This window comes from Momordica charantia, assembly GCF_013281855.1.
Source record: "Momordica charantia cultivar OHB3-1 chromosome 6 unlocalized genomic scaffold, Mcharantia_2.0 BLBB01000006.1, whole genome shotgun sequence".
Classification (NCBI taxonomy): Eukaryota; Viridiplantae; Streptophyta; class Magnoliopsida; order Cucurbitales; family Cucurbitaceae; genus Momordica; species Momordica charantia.
In genome coordinates this window covers 2,296,143-2,320,705 of record NW_028275164.1, presented here as the reverse complement: position 1 = coordinate 2,320,705, position 24,563 = coordinate 2,296,143, and the positions used below count along the sequence as shown (strand labels likewise).

At 36.7% G+C, this 24,563-nt stretch overlaps 4 protein-coding genes across 5 annotated transcripts; 2 read left to right on the top strand and 2 right to left on the bottom strand.

Moving 5' to 3' along the window:
- The first annotated feature begins 989 nt into the window (after window positions 1-989).
- LOC111007076 (uncharacterized) lies at window positions 990-7,600 on the top strand. Its single transcript, XM_022279263.2, has 7 exons — window positions 990-1,770; window positions 3,595-3,732; window positions 4,127-4,467; window positions 4,937-5,681; window positions 5,768-5,864; window positions 5,953-6,007; window positions 7,187-7,600. The coding sequence occupies exons 1-7, from the start codon at window positions 1,239-1,241 to the stop codon at window positions 7,247-7,249; spliced, it is 1,971 nt and encodes a 656-aa protein (XP_022134955.1). The 5' UTR covers window positions 990-1,238; the 3' UTR covers window positions 7,250-7,600.
- Window positions 7,601-10,402: 2,802 nt separating this feature from the next.
- Window positions 10,403-14,979, top strand: LOC111007460 (ATP binding microtubule motor family protein). The gene is made up of 7 exons (XM_022279835.2): window positions 10,403-11,518; window positions 12,068-12,341; window positions 12,566-12,616; window positions 12,712-12,804; window positions 12,878-13,243; window positions 13,671-14,360; window positions 14,530-14,979. The coding sequence occupies exons 1-7, from the start codon at window positions 10,737-10,739 to the stop codon at window positions 14,554-14,556; spliced, it is 2,283 nt and encodes a 760-aa protein (XP_022135527.1). The 5' UTR covers window positions 10,403-10,736; the 3' UTR covers window positions 14,557-14,979.
- Window positions 14,980-18,468: 3,489 nt separating this feature from the next.
- On the bottom strand, window positions 18,469-20,105 carry LOC111007096 (MIZU-KUSSEI-like protein (Protein of unknown function, DUF617)). Its single transcript, XM_022279285.2, has 2 exons — window positions 19,697-20,105; window positions 18,469-19,591 (listed from the first exon to the last, which is right to left on the bottom strand). The coding sequence occupies exon 2, from the start codon at window positions 19,577-19,579 to the stop codon at window positions 18,764-18,766; it is 816 nt and encodes a 271-aa protein (XP_022134977.1). The 5' UTR covers window positions 19,580-19,591; window positions 19,697-20,105; the 3' UTR covers window positions 18,469-18,763.
- Window positions 20,106-20,241: 136 nt separating this feature from the next.
- Window positions 20,242-23,527, bottom strand: NF-YB13 (nuclear factor Y, subunit B13). Of its 2 annotated transcripts, none has more exons than XM_022279286.2 (6): window positions 23,357-23,527; window positions 23,118-23,187; window positions 22,056-22,145; window positions 21,666-21,760; window positions 20,915-20,983; window positions 20,242-20,613 (listed from the first exon to the last, which is right to left on the bottom strand). In XM_022279286.2, the coding sequence occupies exons 2-6, from the start codon at window positions 23,170-23,172 to the stop codon at window positions 20,440-20,442; spliced, it is 483 nt and encodes a 160-aa protein (XP_022134978.1). In that variant the 5' UTR covers window positions 23,173-23,187; window positions 23,357-23,527; the 3' UTR covers window positions 20,242-20,439. The 2 variants fall into 2 exon arrangements, with proteins under 2 accessions (XP_022134978.1, XP_022134979.1); XM_022279287.2 differs by having other exon boundaries at window positions 20,242-20,601; window positions 23,357-23,523.
- Between the last annotated feature and the right edge of the window lie 1,036 nt (window positions 23,528-24,563).

Sequence of the window (24,563 nt, the reverse complement as noted above, 5' to 3'; positions counted from 1 at the left end):
TGAACGCCCTTTCAAATCCAGATTGTGAAAAATATCGGGCCCATATTTCGGCCCAAAGCGGTTAACTGGACTTTTTATCCATTAATTCAGTAGACCGACCCGGGCGGAACAGCCCAAAATTGCCGCCTATCCTATCCTCCAATCAAATTTTGTCTTCAGAAATTGCACTCCCCTTTTTATAAGAATCTAATTCCCCGTGCCTCAAAATAAATAAATAGATGAATGAAAACAATAAATGAAAGAATCTAATTCCTCTCGAAAAAAATAGCACGAACAAACACAAAGTTTATTATAAACATATGCAACTAATAATTAGATTTTTTAATTTAAATATTATTTTCATCCTTCTATCTTTTATTTTTATCATCTATTTAATTCTTTATACTTTATACTTTTATTCATTATACTTCAAAAACATCTATTTTTGTTCCTGCATGCTTAATAATAATTTAGTTTTTAATTACAATTTTAACACAAATTTTATACACTAAAACTTTTTAATATAAATTTATGATTACATTTAAGAAATTTTGTGAATGAAATGCCGTGCTAAATTTATGATAAAAATAAAAATAAAAAATGATGTGAACTAAAATTAACCCCAGTTGAAAGTAGATAGACTAAAATAGTATTTAATAAATGTTCCAAAACCCATTTTTAATAAACTTTAAATTTTCAAAAATATGTAATGTATCTTTAAAATTGAGCTACGATGGGTTAAGAACTTTAAAAAATGTCTAATATAGCTCTGGTATTAATTTGAAAAATGCTAACAAATGTCTTTATTGATTGAGTTATTTTAAAATTGGTCAACTTTTTTAGTCAAAATGATGTTTTTTTTCTAGTACCAAAATGAATTGATAGATGACTTAAGATTATTTATCATATTTGAAGGATAAAAAATGTACATTTTAAAACTTGAAAGATGGACAAAAGTTATTTTCTTGTATACTTTAACGTGAATTTGATTATTGGTGCGTAAAGAAAAAAAACCAGAGGGGCCAGCAGGAGGGGCCAGGGGATTGTTCTGCAAACATTGTCTGATTTACAAAGTTGGTGTTGTTCGGTTCTTCTGATTAAGCTCTGGCTATGGCGGAGGCGAACGCTACTGAACCAACCAATTACGTTTCCGCTTAAAGCTTCTCTGCAGTGCAGTGCTTCTCTCTCCTTCTCTGGGTGTGGATTCCGGTGCTTCCCATGCCAAAATACTCGCGGATCCATCGCTAAGTCTTCATTTCATGGATGCTCGCCGCGGCTCCCGCATCGTAAACCCCAAAGTTCGACAGGTAGGATTCTTCACCATCGACGCTCCAAATCCCCCCAGCCGGAGCCTCTCCGTCCCGGCTGACTGCACCACTTCCCCCCAATCCCACTCTCCCCTCACCAATTCCTTATCTCCGGTCATGATTCCCCCTCCCCGTCATCTTTCCGATAACCTTGCCTCTCGCTCCACTGTTCTCCCCGTTCCGGCTCCCGCCAATTGGAGAAATTCGGCCGACCAGATCCCTGTTGGGAGCTACAATCCTTCCGAGACGCTGCTTGGCACCTCTCCCGTGGCCTCGCCTTCGAGTAGAATTGAGGACGAAGAGTTGGACTTATCGGAGGATTCCGCCACATCCGTTTGGTATCGCCGGAGCGGTTCGGGGAAGATTGCGTCGAGCTTTCCGGGCGTTGGAATCCACGTGGCGGCTAAGTCGTCGGAGAATTCTCAGGCGGTGCCTCTCGCTAATGCTAGGACTTCGGAACCTGACAAGCCTACTGGTGTCGCAGGTGATGATGAGCACCGGTTGTTAGAATTCATTTGCTATTCTCCTTTTTGTTAATGTCTCTGCTAACTTTGGCTTTATACTTTGTTGAACGCATACCTTTTTCTCTAGGTACAACATTTTAATGCAGTACTGCCTTCTTTATGCATCTTATTATTACACTTTCTGCTGTGCATTTCTTTTTCATATCAATTGGATTAATTACATTTGGAAGATGGTGCTTGTTGTTGTGGGGTTTAATACGAACGACAGAATTCAGAAGAGAAACATTACTATTTCTCCCTCTTCTAGTTGGTGCTCTCTGTGTAAAAGGAATCGGGAAAATATTGGCCGTGTTTTTCATGTCTTGCACTTTACTGAATCCATTCGGTGCTGCTTTTTTGTTTGTTCGGATACATCCAGCCTTTATTAGAGTCTTGTAGAAGCTCTCCTAACATCATTAAACAATTTTTAGGCTAGAGTTTCTCGTTGAACGATGCTAGAGCTATATTTTGGGGTACACAGATTGAAAAAAACTAGGAGATTATGATGTGACGTGTAGGGATTTCAGTAGTTGTGGGATTGGGTATGGTTTTTAGTCGCCAGTTAGTTTCCTTTCTAAACACTTCTGTAGTTATTACCTGGCTGCTATCCTTGCCGACTGGAGTGTGTTTTTGAACTTCTGTAGTGCTTTTTGGGAGAATTTCTTGTCCTCTCCTCTGTATAATGTATATTCTCTTTATGTAATGAAAATGAAATTTGTTTCTTATCATAACAGAAAAGAAAGAAGAAAATGAAATTCTGTTAATTGATTGAACCTCAAACTAATCCCAGATGACTTCCTACCGCTCTATGCCGAAATCCCATACTAAATAAATTTCAGTTATATGGTTGATTGATATGATATCATATAAGATGGTACTCAATACTTGCAACAGATATGCTACTTCAGTGGGTTTTCTTATTTTGCTACGCTAAGTAATCGTTTTCATAAGAGTGGTAATGGATCATGAATGTGAGTTAGTGGTTATAACTAGAAGTAGGGTCTTGTTTTGATTTGAGAAATTTTCTCTTTAATTAAATGTTTTGTCTGAGCCACTGGTTCACGTTTAAAGGAAAAGATAAGAACCAGTTGCCCTGTGTAATATTAAACTTCGTTCAGTTTTATTGTTTGAGAGAGTAAGAAAATAGAACGGATTATGAAGAAAAGAAGGGAAAGGGAAAATAGATGAGAGAGGGAAAGTGTGAGCCTTCAAGAAAGAGGATATGAAATTGGAAAGAGAGAAGAAATGAGAATCACCATGAGTTGGTCTAGTGGCCAAAGTTAAGAATAAAGGGCTTTGTAAGAGCCAACGGAAGAGAAGGGCAATAGAATCAGAAAGGGAGGGAGGGGTAGATCTTTCTAAGGGCAAGGAGAATATAGGCATAGACACACTCGCACATCGACCTATTTGGGTTGATCAATTTTCTTACTTTTGCTTCAAATACGTGTCATAGTTAAACCCTCTAACTGCAGCTCAATCTGCTGATGTTCCACATGAAATTGTCGTGAATGGTGGACCTTGTATAATGGTCGAGAAAGTTTGATTTCCAATTATTCATATTCTTCTATTGTTTATGACATAAACTAGTAATTGTGGCAGCATCACTATCTATTCCACTTCTATGTGTTGGACTTTTTCAAGTCATTCTTCTCTGATTCTGACATGCTTGCATGGTCTGGCTGAAGTGCCCAATTTTGGACCAAAAGATTTCTTGGTATCAAGGATATTAAGGGGAAACGAATGAAATTTCATGGATCTTGCATTGGGATTATTGATTCCTTACTTCTACTTCTTTGCTCTTGCAGAAAAGAATGGAGGGGCATCCACAGAGGTCCCGAATCAACAATTACCACCAAGTTCAAAACCCCTGAAGGCGAAAACAACAAAGGCTGAAAGACGGGCTCTGCAGGAGGCACAACGAGCTGCAAAAGTTTCTGCTAAAGGTTCAATTTCCATTTCAATCATTTTAAATGTACCGGGAGATATATTGTAGAGCTAATTATTCAGAAATGCAAGTCTGGCTGGAAAGGAAACATTATTTTTCAAATTTAGGAATGTAGAGGATTTAGTGGAGTCAATTTTATGCATTGTAATGTATATTATATTTTTCTTCTTAATAAATTGGACTGTTTATAGATATTGGTCACTTCTTGCCTTGTGTGCTTAAAAATTTCTAACTCCTGGATTTGCTAATTCCATGAGTAATCTTTGAACTGGTTCCTCTATTTGATTATAAATGCCAATAGTTATCCTTTTTTCCTTTTCTTGGGTTATTAATGTAATAGAAAATTTTCAAGAGCTCATATAACTAGTTCATGTTTATTGGTTTTTTAAAAGGTGAGGCGAACAAGTCAAGTACTGCTCCCGGTAAAGCTGTGAAGCAGCCTTCGGCTATAAAAGATAGCCCTGCCGCACCTTCGGTTGCATCAACTGACAAAAGAGGAGGTGATCGCACACTTGATAAAGAAAGGAAGAAAGATGCTCCCCATCCACGAATGCAGTTTGATGATAAAAATAGGGTAGAAAAGGCTAAAAAGCGAGCAGTTTTCAACCAAACTGAAGCTAGGAATAGGGTTGAATTATTTCGCCATTTGCCACAATACGAGCAGGGAACTCAGCTTCCTGATCTTGTGTCGAAGTTTTTCCAACTTGACACCATTCATCCTGCCATTTACAAGGTGATTTTTTTATCTTTCTGAAATCAGCTAATATAGTTTGTAATTTACTCTGACTTGAAATTATGACAAACATAGAATTTGTTAAGTACAGAGAACTTGGATTAAGAGGATAAGTTGTCCACTATTTGAAGAAGAACACAAATCGGAAGTCCGCCCAGAATACAAAAATCTTCAAGATTTATATCAAGATTCTTACTCTTCCCAATCCAAACGGGGAACTGGAACTCATAGCTTCACCCTGTTTGACTAGGACCGTTCTATTTTCTGATCTCATAATGTTGATCTATCAATAATTTTATTTTTATGCGCTTCTATGCACTCACAACACATGTATGGCTACTCTATAAGCGAAAAAAAAAATGGTGAATAATGAATCAATTCTCTTAAATACTTGTGGTGAATTTATAATAACTATAAAGGTTGCCAACTAGTCTGTCTAATTTAGTCACGTACCTATACTTTTTACCAGGTTGGCTTACAATATATGGCTGGAGATATATGTGGAGGCAATGCTCGTTGTATTGCAATGCTTCATGCGTTTCAACAGGCAATTAAAGACTACTCAACTCCGCCACAGAAGTCTCTGGGTAGAGATTTAACTGCAAAAATTGGTAGCTATGTGTCATTCTTCAACGAATGCAGGCCACTGTCTGTTAGCATGGGAAATGCAATTAGGTTTTTGAAAAACCGCATTGCCAAGTTACCATTGAATCTTCCGGAATCCGAAGTAAAAGCTACGCTTTGCTCAGATATCAATCGCTTTATCAATGAGAAGATAATACTTGCAGATGAGGTCATAGTTAGACATGCTGCTACCAAGATCAGAGATGGAGATGTTCTTCTCACATATGGATCATCATCTGCTGTAGAGATGCTTCTATTATACGCTCATGAGCTCGGAAAACAATTCCGTGTTGTGGTGGTGGATTCCCGACCAAAAATGGAAGGGCAAGCACTTCTTCGTAGGCTAATAACAAGGGGCCTAAGTTGTACCTACACTCATATAAATGCTATTTCTTATGTGATGCATGAAGTAACACGAGTTTTTCTGGGGGCTGCCGCAGTATTATCTAATGGAACTGTATATTCAAGAGTGGGAACTGCAGGTGTTGCCATGGTTGCTAATGCATTCCATGTTCCGGTCTTAATTTGCTGCGAAGCCTATAAATTTCATGAAAGGGTACAGCTTGACTCGATATGTTTTAACGAATTAGGTATACATTACTATGTTATCTTCTCTCTCGTTTCCTTCCAGAAGAGAGAAAAGGGCAATGTCTGAGCATTTTCAAATTTCCTGCAGGTGACCCAGATGCTATCTCCAAGGTTCCAGGAAGGGAGGAAATTAATTACCTAGATAATTTGACTGCTAAAGAACAATTGCAACTTCTAAATTTAATGTAAATCAGCAAGTAGACCATGATACATCTTTAAAGAGTTATTGTACCTCGACAGACTGAATTCTAACTTGGTGTGGTACCGTTTCAGGTATGACGCTACACCTTCAGATTACATCTCAATGATTGTCACAGATTATGGCATGGTAAGTTTAGTTCGACCAATGTTACTCTCTTTCTCTATGTCAAGGACTTGTTCAGATGCATACTTTAATTCCTGCTTGTCGTACTTGGATGGCCGTTTTGTAATCTTTCCTTCCCTTTCTCGTTGGGTTAACCTTTTAGTGCATATCATTTGTATATTTTTCTCCATTTCGTTGATAACAATTTCCATTTTCCCTTTTTTTTTAACATGTTTCAAATTTTCATCAAAATTTGTAAAACCAAAAGTACTGTTTTTCAAAATCATAAATCTGTGGGATAAGAATGTTGCACATTTTATTTTTTTTACCATCCGTAGGTGCTTTTTCATTAAATTTTCCCTACATATATAGCCCATCTCTTTTTACTCCAGTTTCCTTCGTTAATTTCTATGTGTATACACTCTTCCTCTTATCTATCTCTACACTATTTTCACCTTCATTCTCTCGTGCATTGACCTTTCTCAAGTAAACTCTTATAGATTCTTGTTGACTTTTGGATCAAAGCTAGTTGGGCTATTTTCGGGAATTAAAATGGAGAATAGAAAGAATATTTACGATCAGTATTTGGATTAAGATCTTTGTTTAGTGGCTTCACTTTTGGGTTTGGGAGCTTCTTTGTCCAAGCATTATAGTGATTGTGCGGTTGCAGAAAAATACTTTGCAAATAGTATCTAAAATAGCATCTAGCTAGATTATTCAAAAGATTTAACACGTGGAGGTAGGGATTTGAACCTCCGACCTTTTGGTTGAAGATATATGCTTTAACCAGTTGAGTTGTGTTCTAGTTCCTAGATTCTATGAAAAGTCGATGCATCAGGTCATATTTCCATTCTGGTAAAAGTCCAAATTGAGATAATTTGTGGTCATTTCCCTAGTATGTGCTGAGGGATTCAAACTCAAGCATCTAGCTTCTTCATTGTTGGACTTCTTCTCTTCATGTCAGAAAGCAAATTTACTTTTGGGATAAGTTCTGTTAGGTAAAACAAACTAAGCTCTAGTCCTGTACTGTCTTAAGATCAATCATGTGTCCGTTATGAATGCCACTTTGCTCTGTCATCTGTAATCTTATTTGGATTCTGGGTGCTAACTCCTGAGATTTCAGTTGTCAGAATTAAGAAGGTGAGACTTTTGGGGTTTTTCAGTCTTGGAGTAAAAATTGTTTCTTATTGTACTGAACTGTAGATCCCACCAACAAGCGTACCGGTGATCGTACGCGAGTATCGGAGAGAGCACGTGTGGATATAAGGTGGAAGGAAGCTTATTTCTCCAAGGATAAATCGTAGATACTGGTAAGCTTATGATCATGCGAGAAATAGCCAATGCATGGTGGGAGGATTTTTTCGAGTCAAATCTGCATCGATAAACGACCTTCTATCGTGCCATACTGGTTTCAAATTTTGATTTTGGTAAAATAACAGTTAGTTAAGAGTTTGATTGTTGCCACTCCTTACAGCTTTTTGAAGTGTGTTTTTTAGGAGAATGTATAATGAATAAAGTTTGAATGTTGATGTCAATGAAAATGTCAATAGGAACATAAACAACGAACAAAATTTGTAGAATTTATTTGAATTAATAATTGAGACTTCAATTACTGCTTTTTTTTTTTGTTTTTTTATTTGAGTTCAATTATTGCTTAGTGTAATACGACATCTTGGGGAAAAGAAACTCTCACTTACAAGTTTAGTTTAGTATTCTTTTTAATGGGTTAGACTATTTTTTTTTCAGTACAACAAGTGAACGAAAAATTTGAACTCACAATTTTTAGCAGGGGATATGTATCAATTACTATTTAGCTAAATTCATTTTGACAGTGGTATTACACCTTCAATACTTATATTTGATGGTATTTTAATAAATGACTAAATGAGAGTTAAAATTTATTCTTTTGATGGGAGTAATTAATTAATCAAAGTTTAATCAAAGTTTTTTTTTTCAATTCAATACAACTAGAAGTACAACCTTTGCTCAGGTTAGCTAAAATTGGATGCTAAATATTACCAATAATGTTGTTCAAATAATAAATACTATAAATATAGTAGTTTTTAAAGTAAATTAAAAAAATAATGTTGTTTAAATATTACAAATTTTTGAAAATAAGACACTTTCTCAAGATATTGATAAACATAGGGTTGCTTTTGCAACGTAAAAAAGCATGTGGATTAAATTGCAAGTTAAATGCTTATATGGTATGTTCGAGTTAAATGCTTATATGGCAGTCATAACATACTCAAATCGTACCCGTGATTTCTGAAATTTTGAAAGGTTAGTTTAGGATTCGTATCCCCACTTCACATGTTGTACTAAAGTGTTTTTCTTTTTTTTTACTGTTTTCAGAAAAAAGGAAAGTAACAAACGACCTGATATTGCTTTCTTTTTTTGCCCGAATCTTTCTTTTTATTTTATACTTCTCTCTACCATTTAATTTCTTTTTCTTTTTTTCTTTCTTTACCCTTGATATTTCAATTTCTTTCTAATTAACAAAAAGAAATTATTTAAAAAAAAACACATTATCATTTTTCTTTAACTGATTTATGTTTTTTTAGTACAACATGTTAGGGAGGGATTCAAACTCACAACCTCTTAGTTTGAAGTATATGTCAATTATCGCTGAGTTATATTCACTTTAGCTGATTTATGCATTAATTATTAGTAATAGAGTTAGATTCGTTGATTTATAAATGCAAAACCCATATTCGTGACTAATTATTTATGACAAGATCATCAAGGAATCCGATGGTATTCTTTAAAAGGTTAAGGCAATTAATATAAATTATACCACAATATATCATTTATGTATCATCAATAAAATTTATCATTGATATACCAACCATTTTGTATCATTGATAAAGTATCATATAAATGGTATAGAATTATTACATTTGTGCAATTTTTGCAAAATATTTAGTAGGTGTATTTAGGTCAGATTTGCTGCAAAAAAATCCCTAATTTTTTTTAAATGATATAACATAACTTATATTTTTATTTTTATTTAATCCCTACTATTGGTGCCAATGACATGGTATGTCTATTACGTGTTGATCGAGTTATCTTCTCATTTCACAAAATATCATCACGTTTGAAATTGAAAATTAAAGACAATTATAATATTCATTTGATAACTATTATGTTATTTAATTAACCAAGTTCATCAATGGTTGAATCCTCATAATTTAATTTGGTTAATTGGTCTTTGCTTTGAAGCCATGAGCTAAAAAAAGACAAAGCATAAACACCTTCATCATAACAAGTTTGGGTAATCATTTAACTCTCAATCCCAACAAATGTAATTTAATTAAACCATATTTCATTTAGAAGCCCACACATCATGAAGTTTTGCTTCTCATTAAATAAAAATAACAACCTTTGCCACCCCACTTTAGGCGGTTTCCATTATAACAATTTATATTACTTAAAATAATTTTTATTAAAAGTTAATCGAGAAACAACTTAAACCTAAAATACGAGTAAATGAATGAAGTCAAAAAAATGAGTAAATGAATCAAGCGAAAATACTGTGATCTAAATTATAAGGTGTTGAATTATGTGTTTATTAATATTATTCAATTACTACACGATGGAAACATCATAACCTTAATTCTCACGTTTTTTCAATAAAGATTAAATCATTACAAAAAGAATATTATGACAAAAAATTTATAAGAGGTCGAGGTATATGGATAAAATCATATTTTAATCTATAAATAATTTGTCTTTTTTATTTTCTTTTTTTTTATAGTACACGAAAGGTAGTTGGTGTGGATTTGAATTTCAATTTAAAAAATGAATTATATGCTTTTATGTTTTTTTTCTTTTATTTCCATGAATTTCTTTTTCCTTTTTTACGTTCGGACACAGGAGAGCTCGTACCTGAATCTTGGATGTCAACATTCAAACTTCTTGCCACTGTACTAACACCCCAGAAAAAGGTGCTCCATGAATTGCTTTTACTTTTGGGAGAAAACCTCAAAGAAAAGGCAAGTTTGTCATCATCATTTATCCACTCATCACTAAAGAACTCAACTCTTATAATATATGATCCAAATAGCTCTTATCACCACCGTTCATTTACCACTTTGAGATATCAACGGTAGGCAAGAGTGAGGTGCATGGAAATTAATGTACCTCAGCTTCACCATAGAACTCCACTCTTCTTTTGAAAAAGATTTTGTCTTTAATTATTTCGAATTTCATATAATTAAAGTGCGGAGGAGGAATCCAGTGCGGTCAGAATCATCTCGAGGCGACCCCACACATTTCCAAAGGGTTTACCGTTTGGATCTGAAGTCAATTTTTCGACCGTTACGAGCAATGATAAATTCAAAATTTTCAAAAGACCAAAATCTCTACCGCCACTCCATTTTTTACTCCATCCACTCCATTCTGCCATGGTAATTTCAAAACTCTAGACTGGAAGAAGCAAAAACTGGAGTGCTCGGTTTACCTAACTTCAAAAACTGATTTTCCCCGCTTCACTACCAACCGTCCAACCCCATCAGATTGACGGCTCAGATTTCTCCACAATTAACATCAATCACAAAACTTGATCTTCCCTCTCCTTCCATAGTTCAACTTGAGCTCTGCACTGGTGGCTACCGATTTTCCCGCAGGATTTTTCAACTTTCCGGGAAAATGCTTGAAATCCCTTTTGAATTATAGCAATTTTTCTAACTGGGTCAGCGAGATTTCCAGGGTATGCTTTGGCGGTGAGAAAAACAAAGGAAAAAAAAAACAAATGCCTGTGTCTACTCGGTCTCAGATCATGAATGAGGAGCAAAATGATGCAATTCCAGGTCAAGAAGAGAAGCAACAACTGAATCTTCCTCCGAGAAATCTCCACCATGGATTGAAGGAGAAGATGAAGGCATTAACCCTTTTATACGAGCAGCAGAAGCAAGCTTCTGCAGCTCTTAAGAAGTCGTCCCCCAAAATGGAGGATCCACGATTCACGACTCATCCAAGCGTGGAGCTTCTGGGTTCTTGTAAGAAAGAAGAGCGAGAGCCGAAACTGGAGAATGTAATGAGAGAGAACACAATGCCCAATTCCTCTGTTACGAGAACTTATGTTCTGCCCCAACCGCCCACGGCTGATGCAAAGGAGAATGTGGTGGTCGGGGCCGATCGGATTGTTGGGTTTTCATGCTCGAGAAAGGCGAGTGTCTCGTCGAATGTGGCTCGGAAACTGTCATTGGGGAACTCGGTGCCTCCGGCGGAGCCGAAGGAGAATGTGGGGTGTAAGAAATTGCACGAAATGGAGGAATTGGGGAGCTTTTCGGAGAAGGAAAGTTTGGGGGAAAGTCGGATTATGGTATTTGTGAGGCTGAGGCCGATGGCCAAGAAGGAAAAGGAAGCGGGGGGGAGGTGCTGTGTTAAAATTGTGAACAGAAGAGATCTTTATTTGACAGAGTTTGCTAATGAAAACGATTATCTGAGACTGAAGAGGCTTCGTGGACGCCATTTTACCTTTGATGCTTCATTTCCTGATACCACTAATCAGCAGGAAGTCTATTCCACCACGTAAGTTCAAACAGAAAAGAATTGGGTTTTGCTTTGGAATTGGATGTGATTTTGCTTCTTCTACCTTCAATATTAAGATGAATTTTGCTTTCAAGTTCCCCATTATCGATTCAGATCTTGTTCTTGTTCTTTTCTTGTTCTTCAGAAATCATGCAAATCATTGTTTGTAGTCTCCTTTGGGAAGAAATGAAGGAGACGTTTTTTTTTTTTTTAAATACAACAACATAACATGTGGGGTGGAGATTCAAACTCAATTAACCAGTTGAGTTAAGTTGAAGTCGGCAAAGAGGGAGATAATTAGTTCGTCCTAAATTAAGAAACAATATAAAAAATTTGAGAGTTTAAAGTTATCTCTAAATCTGCCTACAAAAGGTTAGAATGTAACATTTTGCTGTTATCATGTTCCCCTCAGTTTTGGAACCATTTCTTTCATGATTAACCGAAAATTTTGAGCATGACAGAAAAGAAAAAAAAAAGCTCAAGAGAACTCTGAGACTTCTCATCAGTTCTTTCACAGCTCCATTAAACTCTACCAATTTGAATGTGCAGGACAGCAGAGCTTGTAGAAGCAGTTCTACAAGGAAGGAATGGCTCTGTCTTCTGCTATGGTGCCACTGGGGCTGGAAAGACCTACACAATGCTGGGTACAGTTGAGAATCCAGGAGTCATGGTTTTGGCCATTAAAGACCTCTTCACTAAGATAAGGCAGAGAAGTTGTGATGGGAACCACGCAGTCCATCTCTCTTATATTGAAGTCTACAATGAAACAGTCAGAGATTTGTTGTCACCAGGAAGGCCATTAGTTCTCAGAGAAGACAAGCAGGTCGGTTGTCCATAGAAATTTCCTCTTCTATTTGTTGTATTCCTTCTGATATGGACTTAAAATTGCTCGTATCAAGTGGCAGGCACAACTGGCTTCTTTTGTATTTTCTAGTTGTGAAAATTAACATCTTGAGCATTTTTGTAGCTTTGAACAAATGAAATCTTCATTATCTTGTGTTTTTCTAATGAAGCATCTTGATTGCTGAATTGTTCCAAATACTCCAGGGCATTGTTGCGGCTGGTCTTACACAATACAGAGCTTACTCCACGGATGAAGTAACTTTCTTTTACTCCCTTATGGTTTTGAAAGCTTGATATTTTATGAAATGGAGGAAGAAAAGTTTCATGTCCTTATTTGGGATTCCGTCCAGGTGATGGCATTGCTTCAGCGAGGAAACCAGAACCGAACAACCGAACCGACGCGTGCTAACGAAACTTCTTCACGTTCTCATGCTATACTACAGGTAACTCTTGCTTGACCTCATTAGGATCTTCCCAAAAAGCATGCTCATGTTCCTATGCTTGTGCCACGTGCAGGTTACAGTTGAATACCGAGCCAGAGATGGCGGAATGAATGTCGTAAACCGAGTAGGGAAGCTCTCATTGATTGATCTTGCTGGGTCGGAGAGGGCACTTGCCACAGATCAGAGAACATTAAGATCTCTAGAGGGAGCCAACATAAACAGATCACTCCTTGCTCTAAGTAGTTGCATCAATGCCCTTGTGGAAGGAAAGAAGCACATTCCTTATAGGAATTCAAAACTCACACAACTTCTGAAGGACTCATTAGGAGGAGCATGTAACACTGTGATGATTGCAAATATCAGCCCCAGCAACTTGTCATTTGGTGAAACCCAAAATACACTTCATTGGGCTGATCGTGCAAAAGAGATCAGAACTAAGGTTTGACCATTAAACTTCTTTACTTCTAACTTTTTGATTTATATGGGTTTGGCTTAAGCTGCTGAACCCATATTTGTCCCGTGGATTTGTGAAGCCTGGAGTTTGTTGGACAAACCTGTGGCGCAAGTATTCGAAACCTACTCGCCCAAACTCACTTCCTCTCACAGTTCTACTGAAGCTAGAACTTCTAAATTTACACCAAACGCAGGTTTTTCAAACCCTCCGATTGAACCTCCAAACTTAAAATTTTCATGTTTAAGATGCCAATCTTACGCCCAAATGACCTTATGCGATCATAATATTTCATTTTGGTCCTCTAGAATGTTCTGAAATGACTCTCCTGAATGTGCATAACCATGGTAAAAGACCAAGCTTTACATTAGCAATGACTTGATCTGATCACTGTTTATACATTGTATAAATGCAGGTTCCAGAGGCAAATGAGGAAGTAATGAAGGCACCCGAAACCGAATCAGACCAGGCGAAACTATTGCTCGAATTGCAGAAAGAGAATCGCGAATTGCGGGTGCAATTGGCTCGTCAGCAACAGAAGTTACTTACCTTACAAGCACAGTCCCTGGCTGCAGTTGCTTCACCAACCCCAACTTCAGCCACGTCTCTCTTAACTCCTCCAACATCTGTGCAACAAAATGAGAAACGAAAACCAAAAACCTCCTTCTTAAATGGGAACTGCTTCACACCAGAATCCAGAAAGAAGGGAGCAGAGGAAGCAGTTAGAGAGCTTCGCCGCACTGTGAAACAATTAGAAGCAGAGCTTGAGAAGACAAAGAAAGAGCATGTTGTGCAGTTAAAGCAAAAAGATGATCTTATTAATCAGATCTTGAAGAAGGCCGAAAAACCGGTTGGATCGGTTAGAGGAGAAGCGGTAAAGAGGGTAGAGACAAGAACCAACTTAAGACCAAAGGAGCCAAGCATCGGTGAACTGAAGAGCCCAAGCCACCGGTTCAAGTCACCAGCTCCAACAGCTAAGAAACGAAGCTTTTGGGACATAACAACTACTAATAGTCCATCTCTTGCCACATTAAATGGAAGGAAGACCAGAAGCCATGTTCTTGCAGAACCTCCTCCTGCTGCTGCTCCCTCTATGCTTCGTCAGGTAGTATTCTCTTTTGGCAATACAAATTTTGGAAATGTTGCAATTTCTGTCTTCTAACTGAAACTAACTAATTTTCCCAGTTCATTTGACTTGTAAGTTTGATGATTCTTCTCCAACTGATTCAGCATCCATATCTATCCATCTCATTTTTCTTTTTTCGACAATGCAGCCGGGTTTCGCCCGACAGAAGCCATAGCTTTGGACTAAGACTCAAGAATAATGACAAGAGTAGCTTATTAGAAAAATAGAATGGTGAATAGGCCCTGCTTTGAAGTGAGACTCAAAGAAGAGTAAAAAGTATAAAGAAAACAGAATGCTGACCAAATGTGCTGCTTTAGGAGGGGAGGATGTCTTCATGGTAGATAATTCTTCTGCTTGGGCTGATGGATACTTCATGTGTACACAAGTGATAAGCCGGTAGATTTCTTTGGTTTTCTGTTCTTGTATCTTGAGATTGTGTTGCATATTATTTTATTCTTTCGTAGTCAAAATCCCTGTACTAACCAACTGGAACATATTCCATGAGTTAACTCTCATATGTTTTGATTTGTTTGAGGTATCATCTGGGTATTTATTAATCACCCCAAGAATGATAAGTTTCAAACCCTTTTTTTTCTCACCCAACTCTGTGAACCCGTCAGTAATTTTGTTTTGCAGAAAGCAACGCCTTCCAAACGTTTATGGTAACTTCAAAGTAGGATAAGATTGCTGCTTTTGTTGGTAACACTAATCTGAAAATCTCCTTGAAAAGAAGTGAGGTTTGCCATGTAAACCTTCTCATGAAACTCAAGATGAGGAGTTAAATATAAAAAGAAAAATGGAAAAAGTACATATATACCATGAAAAATGTAAAACAGAAAAATAAAAAACTTGAAATTCCTGTTAAGTTGCCAAAAGTGAAGAACTATAATGTGCATATTGTATGAACGATCGGGTTGCTCCATCCAAGTTAGATTTCAAGATACTTGCCAAAAGTCATCTAAACAACTGACAAATAAATTTCTATCTTCCCATATGAGTTAGATACGTTTTCACACATTCCTCTGTCAATATTAAATTCTACTCTTAACCACCAACTTGATCGTTGGAGTTGCTTTAAAAATACACGTCGTCAGTCTGATCTTTTTAGGAACTACTTGTATAACGAACTTGCAAAATGAATCTCTTTATCCCTATAAAAAAAACCAATCCTACAAAATTGATGATAGAAATGCTAACAAATGATACCCTTATACACTAATAAAGGAGGAAAGCCATGGGTCAGGAAAGAGGTTGATCGCATCCCCTTCACTATGATGGCCAATGAACTCCTCGTTTTGGTCTATTCTTTTTCTTCTTTGAGTTCGGGTCATTGCTCAAACGAGGCTAACTTAGAATAATCTAGTGACGTAAACTATTTCAGTGTAGGGCCTATAAGACTCGTCAAGAATAATCCGATGACAGCCCCTTCGTCTTTCTCTATATGGCAAACATCGGCACAATAGGCTTGTTGATGAGAGATGGCTACATCAATTTGATCCTCTTTTTCTCTTTCTTGCATATTGTTTAAACTATTATCTTTTCCTATAAAATATTGCATCCCATCCACCAACTAATAAGCAGTATGTGGATTTAAGAGGAGAAAGAACTCTAGGAAACAGAAGGGTTTCAAACTTGTAAAAAAAAACTGTCAGATACAATTGAACTGTTGTATGGTAATATGTGAACTTTTAGATGCAATAAATGCTAGAAAAACTCAAGAAAATGATAAACAGATAAAACTAAATAGTGTATCAAACAAAACCCATATGGCAGAAATGACTTTAAAAGAAAAATTTTCTGTCATGTTAATATTTATCTACAAAGATGAAACATCTCTTAAATTTCTCTTCCCGAGACAGGCAGAAGGCAAAAGAGCATGTGTCATTTTCTCATTTTCAATGCTGCTTGTTCTCAACTCTCTGAGGCAGACTTGATGGCAGTTCTTTCTAATGAGTCAAACTTGGTTTAGTTTTCTAGATAACTGGAGATTGGAATTAACTTCTTTGACCTTGTTTTAAGACAAAAGTTTTATGTTTTAGAGATAGCAATGAGTATTTGGGGACTGAAGAAAGCAAGTTGTCAAGTTTATAAAAAGAAAAAACTTGAAGAACTTGCACTAACTGGTGGATTTTAGTGGCTGCTGATAATGTGAACAGCCACTAACATTTTGAAATGGGTTTTGAAGAATGATAAGCAATCATCAAAACTCACAATGGGTTTTCCTTTATTTTCAGAGATAATCTTTAGAATTTGATTTTGACCCATCTATGAGCCAAACCCTCCCCTCCCCCATTGAATAAAGTAACAAAAGGCAAAGTGTGAGAGAAAGCCTTGAAACTAGGAAAAGTGGAGGACACTGAACAGAAGCTCCACACTTTTCCAAATCCCCAAACTGACCATCTCAAAGCAAATCATTGCCATTTCTCCTTGGGGGTAATCTAGTCATTTTTACATACTCCTTCAGTGTAGAGGAGAATTTAGTCATTCAAAAGAACCAAATTCCAAACAGAAAAAAAAAAAAAAAAAAAAGCAGTCAAGTATTGAAGAAAAGCCTCAGCTGTTCTGTCAGGAAGTGGATTTTGAACTTTTTTTTTTCTCTTTTAAATGTGCAAATACTGCTTTTTATGACTTCCATGATTTGGCTCTTGCTAAAAATTCTCTTGGGATCATTTTGGAGACAAGTATGAGCCCCATGTAATGATTGAATCCTCTTCACTTTTGGACCAAAAAATATAAAGTTGGTGATGGTAAGGTGATGGGTAGTCCTAGACAGAGAAAGAAGAATACTGTTGGAAGGAGAAGAAAAGGCAAAGTAAAATACATACAACTCTTGATGATCATTGCCTTCTTTCTAGAGAGAGAGAGAAGAAAATCCTTGTAATCATGTGATGATTATAGCCATTAATAAAGAAGATGATCCTAATTTGGCCAAAAGCTTGAAAATATTAGGCATTGTTTAGTTGTATCCACTTACTTTTATGGAACATTAGGTTGGATTTTCTTCCATTTTGGTCATTTTGTTTGTTTAAAACAATAGTATATACTTTGAAACTTATAGAAATATATCGATGAAGTTTAATTTTTCCAGAAAAAGGAAGACCATGATGTGGTTTCTTTTGGTATAAATACTATTCTCGTCTTTTACTTTTTACTCCTTCATTTTGATCCGTTCAGGTAATTTTAACTTTGATTCATTTTAGTCCTTATATATACTTTCAAAAATGTTCATTTTGGTTCTCGTACTTTTAAAAAGTGGCTATGTTAATCCATTTATTTTTAATTTTATCTCATTTACGTCAATCATAATTTTTGCTTCACTCACTAGTCACTACATTTTAAAATATAGTCATAAATTTGTATTAAACAGTTTCAATTTTGTATTAAAGTTTTACAAATAATGATCAAATTAATCCCTTTTAAAAGTAAGCAACTAAAACAGAGGTTTTGATAGTACAATATAAATAAAAGTTAAAAGTAGATTGATTCAAATAAAAATTTTAAAAGAGTAAAAATGAAAATAAACATAAGTTACATTTTGTACCAAAATGGTATTTCAACTATTTATTTTCTTGCTTTATAACTTTAATTTGTAAGTTCAATGATTAGACTAAGAATGAAACACATGTCAAACATAAGAGGATGGTAAATGGGTAAAGTAAAAAAAAAAAAAAAATTGGAAGTTGAAGAAGCAATTTTTAAAATATAAACAGAGAAGGCAATGATATTTGAAGGTGACCCAACTAATAATTTGAGTACATCATCACATCACATGCCCAAACAACATTACATATTTTATGACGTCATCGATTGAACAAGACAACACAGCCCTCTGTTGGCACTAGATATATATTTTATTTGGGATTAAATTAAAGATTTATTCTAAAACTTTGAGATTTATGAATTTTAAAAAAATATCTTATAAGTTTTTTAATTTATCTAATAAATGTCTGAAATTTTAATTTTATGTTTACCTAAATAGGTTAGATACAAACTTAAAAATTTATTATTTTGTTAAACCAAATTTGAAAATTTGACTAAATTTATATCATTTTATGTTTTTTCCGAGATTTAACCAGGAAGAAATGAGTAACAAAAATTTGTCTAAGGTAATTGTAATTAATGATGAATTAGACAGAAACTATACATTTACACCTTCATCCCCCAACCCTCCATCATCTTGTAATGTATCCCCCCACACCCAAGAAAGAAAGAAAACCCTAAACTGGCGATAGGACACAGTACAGCACATCAAAAAGAAGAAGGAAAAAAAAACGACACTTGGTCTTGGAGTTGGACTCCAGCTGAGCTGCTGCTGCTGAAATGAAGGGAATTTGAGTAGTAGTGAACTCAGACCAATCCTTCCATGGTTGCTTTGCTCAAATTTATACTCTCAACAAATACATACTCAGCTCAGGAGCTCCATTGCTATCTGGGTTCATCATATAGAAAGCTTCAGAATCCCTTGAGCCTACAATTCTCTCAAACTTTGCTCTCATGTACATGATCTCACCATCTGATCCTCCTTCTCCTTCCTTGCTACAGCCCCCGCCACCGCCGCTCTCGGCGTCTTCGTTCACCGGTAAGACGCCAGCCCCCATGGAAATTGGCTCCACAGCCTTCAAGATCTTCCACTCCTTTGCCCCACATTCTCTCCTTGAAGCAAATCCACACTTCTTCCCATTGCAAAAAGTCCTCCAAACAGGCTCTTCAAGCAGCCTTCCTCCTGCTTTCTTGTTCTCCTCTTTCTCTTTGTCACATTCCAAGGCGATCCTGACGAGTCCAGACGCCATTTCCTTCACCAGGCCACTGATTGGTGTGGCCAGCTCGATCAAGAAAGCTGGATGTGAATTGGGATCTCTCTGGAATGCAAAATGTACATGCCCACGGCGAGAACCAAACAGTGTTCCGACCACTCGAGAGCGAAGGCCGAGCTGCGGGCTCCGGTTGCGGCCGAGAGCGGTGAGAACCGAGCGAAACCGGGATACGGCGAGCTGCTGCAGTTTCCTCCTTGTCAATTGTGCTCGTACCTGCTGCTGCTGCTGCTCCTGTGGCTCCTGAGAAATGGGTTTGGTGGTGTTGTTTTCCTCCTTTTCTTCTGCAGAATTTTCTGAGGATTTGAAGGTGGAATCGTCTTCATCTTCATTGCTAACCTTCCTTGTCCAATGGAAGTGCCTTCTGGAGGAGGATTCCAGAGCCATTAGTGTCTGCAGCTGAGAAACCAGGGGAAGGAAAGAAGGAAGGTAGATTCTTTAGAAGGTTGGTTGGTAGGAGAGAGAATGAGAGTGTTATAATAGAGAGAATGTGGTTTTTCTCACCTTTTATTTCCTGTGTGGGGGCTCCCATCATTTAATTCTTAGTTTCAAGGTTCATTGATGTGCTGCAAGAGAATCCTGACAAAAGAAACATAGACTGACCCACCAGCTGATATGGGGAGACACAAGAGAGAGAGACACACTTGAAATTAAAAAAAGAAACAAGAGAGAGAAAGGAATCCCATAGCTGCTTTCTTGTGAGATTGGTATTTGGTTGACCTGAATCCGACAATTAGTGAAACGATGGCTACAAGAGCAACCCCCCTAAGCACAATCCAAAACTGTTCACAATAATACACAATCTAACGAAAATCAAATCCAAATGCATGTGTGAGACGGAAGCACAGAGCTTGTTCGTGGTCACTGAGAACCTCATGAACCTATGTTGAGCACAGAGCCTACATTATTTCTTACAATCACTCTCTCGAGACCCGTCGTCTGATTCATCTAAAGACAAGCAAAAGTCTATCGTTTAAATCGGAAAGGCCAAGATGCTGATAGTATATTGAAGAGAGAGAGAGAGAGAGAAAGAGAGAGAGAGAGAGAGAGATTTAAACAGAGTCACTAATTGTATTAACTAGACATGGATCCGCAGATATGGATATATATTACAATGCATCTTCACAGAGCCCAGTTGCTAGGTTAATCATTTCTTTTTTGTACATATGCACAAGGCATATTTGAAGCACGAACGGTAGGGGGTCAAGGAATCTTGCCTATGGTTGAAGAAAATAAAGATCCTAAAATTAGCTCTCTAAACTTTGCTCGGGCTCCGGTTGCTTTGGAGCAGTGTTGTTGCCATTCATTCTTGCACGAGCCTCTGCAAACATTCTTTGCTGCTCAGCCAAAGCTTCTTCCTCGGTCATCTCAGCTCCATTGCTCCACTTTCCACCTTTCAAGGAGTCTTGCTGGAGAGATTTCTCAACAGAGAGGAAAATAAAAATGTTAGTGCTTCTCGTTGCCTTGAGATGCTCATATTTAAGCCAGAACTTGAGTTTGCAATGATAAAATGTTAGTTATGAGGATGATAGAAAAGGCTTCTCTTTAAGGAACAAAACAAGCTACTAATTATCTGGACCTCACAGAATTTCTATACAACCAGTCACTTCAATCTTTTTATTAACAAGAAACAAACTTTTCATTAGATATATGACCAATCGCTTCATTTAATCCATTGAACTCATTGAACACATACTATTAGCAGATATACTGAAGCATTACCATAGTTTCGAGCCTGTGCTGTTCATATGCAGCATAAACTTCCTCGATGTACTCACTAAAACCAAGCACCTGATCAGATATAATCATACCTGTAAGTCCAAGAGCAGACATAATACAAAAGTAGCCTTGTAGAAACTGCCAATCACCCTTCTTCAAACAGAAGAATGAAAATGTTATGAATACAATCCAAATATGCTACTCTAGGTAAAAAAATGAAAGACTTCACTACTAGGCTACTAGCATTCTAATATATCAGACTACACGTCACACTGTTAACATATTTTGTGAATGTGATTTATATCTCCTTTTCTGTGAAATTGGAGGAAACTAAGTAAGATGTTCTGTCAGAACTGCTTAATGCACCCCAAGCTTGGGTCAACTATATAAGAACACAGTAGATTCAAAATAAATTCTGTGCCCAAAACATTTGCAGAGATTTAGATAGAACAATATAAGCAGTACTAAAAATCAAAATAGAGCACTAAAATGATTCCTTAATCTGTATAGTTAAGGCATTGAAATTCTTATTCCACTGAAGAACATTTATTTATAGCTTATGATTTGGTACTTTTGTAGTACAGCTGAACAAGTAATAATGAAAACAACCCCTAAGAATGTAAAATTTGAATTTTATGGAGCTAGATGGTAAAAAAGACAATGGTAGCATGCATTATCCCGAACAATAACAGAAATTAACACCTATAAATATATATTATTAAGAATATAAGAGAAACTTGGATAGTCCATAGACCTCGAGAGCCTTGAGCACGTGCTCAGGTGCAATTGTTCTTTTTTCTTCTTTGCTACAAACTTCATTAGACTCGGATGATACAAGGTTTATAAACTCTGCAAGAGTACCACAATAAAAGAAGTGCATTCTTTAGTAAGAAATCAAAATTAGTCATAGCCACGGGGGGAGGAGGGTGAGGTGCACAATAGTAAAAAGTACTAAAATAAAAATTACTAAATCCTAAAATAGTACAGCAAATGCAGTGTCCAAAGAGAAATACAGGTCATATATTGTTGGAAAAACAATAGAACCACAAACAGCTATTAATAGCAGTACAAGAAACCAACACCAAGTACTGACACATCAAATATTAAAATATACAAATAAAATGGCAAAACAAGATATTCTCACCTACACAACACTCAATCAGAAGATCTTGCGCATCTCTTGCAACACGTACATCAGGGGGCAACATCTCTTTAATAATTTTGGTCATGGTCGCTGAAAAAGGATGATTACAAAGCAGAATTTTAGCAACTAAACAAAACCACCTGGATAATCTGAAATCAGAATTTACAGAACCCAAGCACTCGTCGTCTTATCCAAGTTATTAAATGGTCTTCAATTACTTCATTTGTACAAGGAAGTAAGTCCCATATCATTATCACCAAAATATATCATATAAAAGTTTGAACCCGTTCATTTTAGCTAAAAAACTGAAAGAAAAATACCACGAGTGGAGGAACTCTAACATCTGGGGAACATAAATGTCCAGAAATTTTACTCTTTCGTATGAGAGACGTCAGGCCTAAAAGCTCAACAAGAACAACAAAACTGACTCCCTAAAACATACGGATGTAAAAGATAAGGGAGAAGAGGGAAGAGCCTCAAAGTAAGATGAAATTACATAACGAAAAACAAAACTCAATGACTAGTAATTAGTGAAACAGAAGCGGGATGCAAAAACATAAATGACATCATAGGAGCAATCTATGATTACAGAGCGTGAACACGTTTGTGACCGACGAACTGAGACTCAGGCCTTTAGGCATACTAGTCACTCGCTTTCCCCCGCAAAAAATACTGAAAGGAAAACCATAAAGAATCATGCAGAGGGGATCCTTCCATCAACTCTTATCTATTAATTATTAACTAGTTCCAATTTTTCACCACAAATTGTCCCTCTCTGCAGCCGTATCGAGCAAACAAAATTACCCAGGAAACATAAATGAGCACCAAGTTTCATCTTCTTTGGTGAATAGGATGTTAACGGTACCATTAATCGTTCAGGTCGCGAAATATAGATTTTCAAACATCGACTTCAACCCCAGATTTGACACTTCTTCCCAAATTTCAGATTATTGTTTTAAAATAAAAGTGACACCAAATTAGCCCATGAATCAACCATGGAGGAAAATACCCCCAAAAAAATCACGCCAAAAACCAAAAACTACCGCGCAAAATTACAAGTACCCTTTGGAAGCGAGGCGTCCTCTTTAGACTTTCCAACTATATCCATCGGCTCCATACCGAACCTTCGAGACTGCAATAGACACAATCAAAAAGAAAACAAGATGAAAAAGAACCCCAACGGCAAGCACAACAGTACAAAAAGCGGCGCAAATCAGGAACAGAAACAAAATCTGGAAAAAACAAATAAATAAAATAAATAAACAACGATGCACACGAGGGGGAAGGAGATCGGAACTCACGGCGTCCCAGAAGCCAACGGACAAAATAAATATACTGAATCGGAAAATGACGACGGCGATCCAACCGATTGTAGATCGGAATCGAAGGAGGCGATGGAGGTGGTGGAGTGGTGGAGGGGCATTGTTGATATATGCATTTTTATCAGAGGTTATTGTGGTTCTTCAGGATAAGAGAGTAAGATCTCGCTCGCAGGAGATTAGGGCAAAGGAGGCAGCGGAGTGTGGGCCACTCGCCAAGGACGCGCGTGGAGTAAGTGCAACCGAATGAAGAAGTTGGATCACGTGGGACCCGTGGGCTCTGCCCTTTTTAGCGCTGATTGGTTGTGGGGAGAGTATAGTGGTCACGCGGCTCGGTGGCGCGTGAGCAAGTGGGAGCTTTGGATGCTTTTTTTGTAATTATGAATTTACGTGTTTTTTTTTCTTTATTTATTCTTTTTCCGAAAGCCAGTTGTTTTTAGGATGGGTCGTCTTTTACTTGTTCTTAATGTTTGACATATTTGCCACTGAAAGAGATCGCCCAGCGTCGTGGCAATCGAGAATTGGTCCTTTCGTCAATTTGGAGAATCCCACCACTTGGGCCGGGCCTTCGCTTAATGGGCCGTGGTTTCCCTCCTTTTCCATTTTTTAATTAGTTTTTATATTTAATTATTAATTTAGTTTATTTTCCATGTTGAAGATGTGATACTTTAATTTTTAGTTAAGGGGTGGATGATTGAATCGATAAGCATCTTTTTTCTTTCCTGTTATTATAACAAGTGAGGTAGACCCAATATCTTAACTTGAATTTGAGATGTATGCGAATTATCACTAAACTATACTCGTTTTTAGTAAATAGATAAGCATCTTATCACTAAGTTATAACGAAGTTTGCACATATTTTCAACAGTAAGTTATTGTTTTTCTAGTTAGTCATGTCTAACTAAATTTTATAAATGAGTAACAATAATACAATAGTATGATTGATTATTTGAATAAGACAATATTTATGGATGTTTATGAGGTATAATCAAACCGTTAAGATAAATATAACTTAACAGTAATTAGTATATATTTCCAATCAAGAGGCTGCGAGTTCGATCCTCCATCCCACATGTTGTAAAAGAAAAAAAGAGAGATATAATCAGACCAGTAACTAAACGTTATAACTGACCAACATGTTTATAGCTCAATAAAAGACATTTATTCAAGGAGGTTGAAATTCTCACAC